At 23.6% G+C, this 5,824-nt stretch overlaps 1 protein-coding gene across 3 annotated transcripts; it reads right to left on the bottom strand.

Moving 5' to 3' along the window:
* Positions 1 to 321: 321 nt before the first annotated feature.
* On the bottom strand, positions 322 to 3,894 carry LOC413083 (probable cytochrome P450 6a14). Of its 3 annotated transcripts, none has more exons than XM_006565013.2 (6): positions 3,705 to 3,894; positions 3,200 to 3,613; positions 2,279 to 2,801; positions 1,664 to 1,885; positions 1,136 to 1,387; positions 322 to 1,040 (listed from the first exon to the last, which is right to left on the bottom strand). In XM_006565013.2, the coding sequence occupies exons 2-6, from the start codon at positions 3,533 to 3,535 to the stop codon at positions 871 to 873; spliced, it is 1,503 nt and encodes a 500-aa protein (XP_006565076.1). In that variant the 5' UTR covers positions 3,536 to 3,613; positions 3,705 to 3,894; the 3' UTR covers positions 322 to 870. The 3 variants fall into 3 exon arrangements, with proteins under 3 accessions (XP_006565076.1, XP_006565077.1, XP_026300601.1); XM_006565014.2 differs by having other exon boundaries at positions 3,200 to 3,575; XM_026444816.1 differs by lacking the exon at positions 3,705 to 3,894 and having other exon boundaries at positions 3,200 to 3,650.
* Between the last annotated feature and the right edge of the window lie 1,930 nt (positions 3,895 to 5,824).

The following is a 5,824-nucleotide window of genomic DNA, read 5'->3' as shown; positions in this document are numbered from 1 at the left end:
TTTCATTCGTTATCTTTATTGTTATTAAGATATCACTCTCAATATTGTGATATCTAATTTATATTTATAAATGAATTTGTCTCTAATTATTCTTGAACCAATCCTATAATTTAAATCCCTCGTTATCTCTAAATAATATTTTGCATTAAAATGTCACAATATCGAGATATATTATATTATATTTACATTACCATGTTTTACATAGATAAAAATGAAGAATATGAATTTCATATTTTTTACATTAAAGATTATTAGATTATAGATATAAAGGTATATCATAGTCTCTAGAATTTTGGATGAAATAAACATAGACAAAGAAAATAAATAGAAGAATAAATAGTATATTCAAATAAAAATTCATCGTTAGCGCTATCTTTTGTTAAAACATTTCATTAGAGAAACTCACGAGATAATTCTTAATTTTTATTCTGTTTTATCGTGTAAAGATACGTTAAAATAACGTTAAATTCCACGATTTCTATTTGATTTTTGAAACTTATTTGTATATAAATATATATTTTTTTAATTATAGTTCAAAAAATAGAAGCTCATTTTTCGATAAGATATAATGATAAATGACAATAGATAATTTTTATAGTTAAAAAATTTATATTAAACAATATAATTTCATTATTATTTTTGAGAAACGATAATATGGATAAAATTTTAGAAAAAAATAGTTTCAAAAATGAAAATAGATAACACTTTCAATAAATCATAATATAATTATTATATTATTATGTTTTACATAATAGTTTTATTTACATTGTTGAATATACTATCTCTACTATATCTACTATATCTACTACTATATATTTTTATTGTTAATGCGTTTTACTAAATAATAATAATGTTTAAATTAAAAAATCATTAATTTGTCAATCTAGTTATCTTCAAATATAAATCCGTCAAAGGCATTAAAAGTAAACCACGTGGATGATGTTTATAAGGAATTAACGTTTTGTCGCAAACATCAAGCTTGAAATTACGAAGAATATTTATCAATCCAATTTTTGTTTGATATATGGCAAATCGTGCACCTGGAACAAAATTTTAATTAATACCTACGTTACCATTCTTTTTCTTTTACCATTATTATCTTTGATTGAAAAATTTTTTTGTTGCACATATGCACCAATGCAATTTCTTGGTCCGTGTCCAAAAGGTAAAAAATGCATGGGATGTCTTTGTTTTATCTTATCATCCGAAAATCTTTCAGGATCAAATTTATCTGGATCCGGATAAATATCTGGATCGTTATGAATGGCGTAAGTGGGTATCCATATTTTTAACCCTTTTGGAATTGTCACTTTATTACTTTCGAATGTATAATCTTCAATTAATTCTCTAGTCAAAAATGGCAAAGATGGATATTTTCTTAGAGTTTCTGTAAATATAAAAATAGGAATAAAAGAGAATTAATCAAAGTAATTAATATATTAGTGAGACGCTAATACTTTTGAAGATTCTAGTGACCAAAGTGAAAATTAATTTGATAAGATGAAGACATAAAATATGTCCAACTATCATATCTAGAATTGAATCTTATCTCGCAAATATTAACACTTGTTATAAAGTAAAATGATAATAATTATGCACACGAACAAACAAAATTTAAATCTTGAAATTACATTTAAAAAAAATTATTCAATGGTAAGTTCACCTTGAAAAACTTTTCCCAAATATTCCATTTCCTTTATGGTTTCGTATCTCCATTCTCCGTCATTTTTTGCTGCGAATTCTTTGATTTCTTTTCGCAACTTGTCCTGAACATCAGGATTCAAAGCTAATTCATAAAGAGCATTGCTAATCGTTGATGACGAAGTCTCGAAACCGGCAACGAAGAAAATAAATGCTTGCGCTGCCAAGAATTCATTTGTTACGTCTAAAATAGGATAAAAAAGAGTATAGAGAAGTGGATGATATATTGATTTTCGAATACGAAATAATTATTATAAATATACGCAAAGAATAGTATCTTTTCTTTCAGATAAAAGTCATTTCCATCTAAAATTATTATAATTTATTTTAGTAGTTTAGTTAAGTAATGCGTATACGATTTTAAGCAATTATAAGCAATTATAAAAATAAATAACTCTGTAAAACAAAGTCAATTAATAACTTTATTATTATTTTTTTTTTTTCGTTTTTTAAGCAGGAACAATAAATCAACTTGAAGTAAAAACTTTAGAATAAATATTTAAAAAAAAGATACCAGAATTATGAATATTTTTTTTACAAATTTTTTTTTCTGCGTGATAAATCTATATCAACTAACCAAGGCCAATCTTTTCTGGATGTTTCTTAAGATCTAATAGTATATTCATAAAATCGGGCCTAAAGAGATTGTTCTTCTCTCTGTATTCCAGTGTTTCTCTCGTTAGCTTTATAATTTTCTCCGCCATTTCGTCTGTCGGCCATAGATAAAGAATATAATTGTACAATCGCGGCATAAACTCTCTGATTCTATGTTTTATTATTCTCGCGTAATTTGTAGCGAAAACAGATTTTCCAACTCGTCGAAATTCGCTCTCTTTTTCCGACAACGAGTTCATTTCTACGCCGAAACCACAGCTTCCAACGACATCTGTGGTAAATCTGGCGGCAACTTCTCGCACATTGACAGGTTCTCCTTTCTTCACTAAGCTATCCACGTAACTTACGAAATGCATAGAACACTCGAGAATCAACGAAAACATTCCTCTGAGTTTATTGGCGGTAAATACTGGTGTAAGATGTATTCTTAATGGTCGCCACCTTTCTGCCTCTATGTTGAAGAGATGTTGAGATATTGGCTCTCCCTGAAACATATTAAAAAAATCAAATATTATTTATTTAGAATATTTCTTTTGTTATATTTTCAATAATTATTCATTATATTTTTATTTATTCAACTCTGTTACTTTTAGTTAGAAATAAGGAATGTTCTTCATTTTTACTGTACAAAATTATTGTACAAAATTGATAAAATATAATTTGTGAAAAGAGTTATCATAAGGAATAATTAAAATATGCCACATACAGATAAAGAATGAATTTGTATTGATTGCACTAATTTTGTTTTCTACTTCTTTTTTTTTTTTTTTAATTACTTACTCGAATAAAATATCAAATATTTTGCACAAATTGTAAGAAAAAATAAATATTACTTTATTTATTTATTATTATTTTGAAACAATATTATTTTTTCTTTACTTACCGAGACCATTGGCAGTAATCCTCGATTCATGATTTTGGAGAAATCTTTAATCAAGATAGTTTTTATAAGATCTGGATCTTTGATAATTAATTGGGGTGTTCTTGTTGTAAATATTCCAATTATAGGTTCGTTCTTATATTCATGGTATATCTTTGTAAGAAATTGTGACATCGATTCTTTCCCTAACAATACTTTCTTCATATTGCCAAATCCTAGAACGGGTTCTGGTCCAGCTATTCCACGATTTTTCCAAAAATTGTTATTAACTGTTAAATAATAGTAGAGTGCAATAAGCGCTACTACTATTCCACAAAAAATTTCTAAACTGATATACATCTTTTGGATTATGCGATGCGAAGAATTAATTTGTCACTTTCTACAAATTAATTAATTTTAAATAATTTTTATTCAATGCTGAAATTTTGTTGATATTTTGAATAATTAATTATAAGTTTTTTTTTTAATATTATATAGGGAAGAATATTAAAATGGAGAATATTCTTACAATTTTACTTCTTGTAAATTTTTTAAAATCATAGTAATTACAAAAATACAAAAATAACTCTTCAATGTTTTTCACTTTGCATATTAATTAATATAATTTTAATATTAAAATTTTATTTGGTAAAAAGTATATTAAACTTTAATTATTTTTTTGTTCACAGCAAATGTTCACAAACAATGTTGCACTAAGACTGATGTTATGTTAATTATCGAACGTATTTTATGTATTTGGTAAACGATAATAAGTCAAATTTGTTTAATTTCATTTTCAAATATTAGGATAATGTAGGAGAAGATATGGAATGTATGAATAATTGATCTTGAATCTTTAAAAAGATTTGAAAATAGATGAACTTATTATAATTATAATATATATATCGTATTTTGTAAATTCATCGATGAATTATATTGCCAATTTCAATAATTTTTTAATTATGTTACGAAAAATTTGAAAAATATATATTTATGTATACATCCAATGTTTATAATTTTATTATATTAGATTGTTTATAATTTTCGACTTATATAAATTATATTTATTTTTTGCTACTTTTATGTGTCAAGAGAGCCATTATATATAAAAATTCTTTTCAGTACAGTAAAATATATATATATATAGAACTAGTAGTAACAAATATATGTATTCGAACTAACGCATCATTATATAAATTTTATTATATTATTTTTATCTCGCATATAATAATTTCTGATGCTAATAATAAAATATCATAATTTTTTATTCATAGTAAAATATACAATATTCAATACTATTGAATATTGAATATTCAATACTATTCAAACATGATGGATAATTTTATCTTTCTCACTGAAATATAATGTCAAGCGATCCAATCATAGGCGACCACCTCATAATTTTCAAAGATAAGCTAAATTATCATTTTTACATTAATCATAATAAATTGTAGAAGACGTATGAAACGTTACTTTTTTCAAAATGTTAGATTTGTTATTTCAAAATTGAGGTTATGTCGGAGGACATGTCGGATAATTTAAAAATGAATTATTTGGAACAGTTTTATTATTATTTGACATTTGGTTATTAATATCCGATAACGATGTTAAAATCATTCATTGATTCAAGTATTAACTACACAATATGTAGGAATTGATTAATGTTCATATTTTTTTAAAAAAATTAAAAACATTTTTATTTTTGGAAACGAAATGTTAATTTGTGTGTAATGTTGTATATTAATGTAAAATAACGTCGACTGTGACGTAATTTAAATTTATATTATTATATATATGTAAAGTTGTATATATATATATATATATATATATATATATATACATTATATTTTTATCAAATTGAATCAATAAAATATAGACAATAATATTTATACAATCAAATATATAATATTACAGAAGAACATTATTATGTATATTATTGTATATTATTTTATTTTTTGATCATATTTCTGTTTTAAAATATTGTATAATTCTAATGCAAAATAATTTAATCGAATTTAATGTGTATCAATATTTATTTCGCATTTCGAAATAATACAATGGAAAAAAATATCAAAGAATCTCTATCAAGGAGTCCGAGAAAGAAACAAATTTGGTTTTCTTATTTATATTTGTGTTGTCGATTGCGAAATCGATTCATTTGGAATACAAGCTGAAAAATATTCATTTTACATTTAGATATAAATAAAATTAAATTAGCTGAATTATTTAATACATTTTATAATATTTTAAACATAAAATAATATTCAAAATATTTTATTCAATACCTCAAATACAAGATCTCCCTTATTGCTTTAATAATAAATCTAGATATTATTGATTCACTTATCAACACATTTATATAAAGAAATAATTGAAATAAATAACTATTGTGAAACAAGTAACAGGAATTTTGAAAAATTGCAATTAACGACAGATTCGACAGAAAAATTATTTGTCAAATAAACAAGAAAAAAAATAGTATTAAAATAAGAATTGATCATCAACGCTATCTTTTAGAAACGATAGATTTTAAATGACACTCTAATGATTCTTCTAATAATTTTCAATCTTTTTTCTGTTTTATCATATCATTGAGAAAATGTAAGAAGACTATATTGCTAAGTAAACATTAATTCTTTGATTTTTATT

Source organism: Apis mellifera, linkage group LG13 (genome assembly GCF_003254395.2).
Source record: "Apis mellifera strain DH4 linkage group LG13, Amel_HAv3.1, whole genome shotgun sequence".
In the NCBI taxonomy this organism is placed as follows: domain Eukaryota; kingdom Metazoa; phylum Arthropoda; class Insecta; order Hymenoptera; family Apidae; genus Apis; species Apis mellifera.
Note: the sequence above shows the minus strand (reverse complement) of the source record. Positions and strands in the feature narration are given on the sequence as shown.

Coding starts and splice junctions, on each gene's coding strand:
- LOC413083 (XM_006565013.2), bottom strand. CDS start 3,535: ATGTATATCAGTTTAGAAATTTTTTGTGGAATAGTAGTAGCGCTTATT. Junction 1,886..2,278: donor TCCAGAAAAGATTGGCCTTG/GTTAGTTGATAT, acceptor ATCCTATTTTAG/ACGTAACAAATGAATTCTTG. Junction 1,041..1,135: donor CGGACCAAGAAATTGCATTG/GTGCATATGTGC, acceptor ATTTTGTTCCAG/GTGCACGATTTGCCATATAT.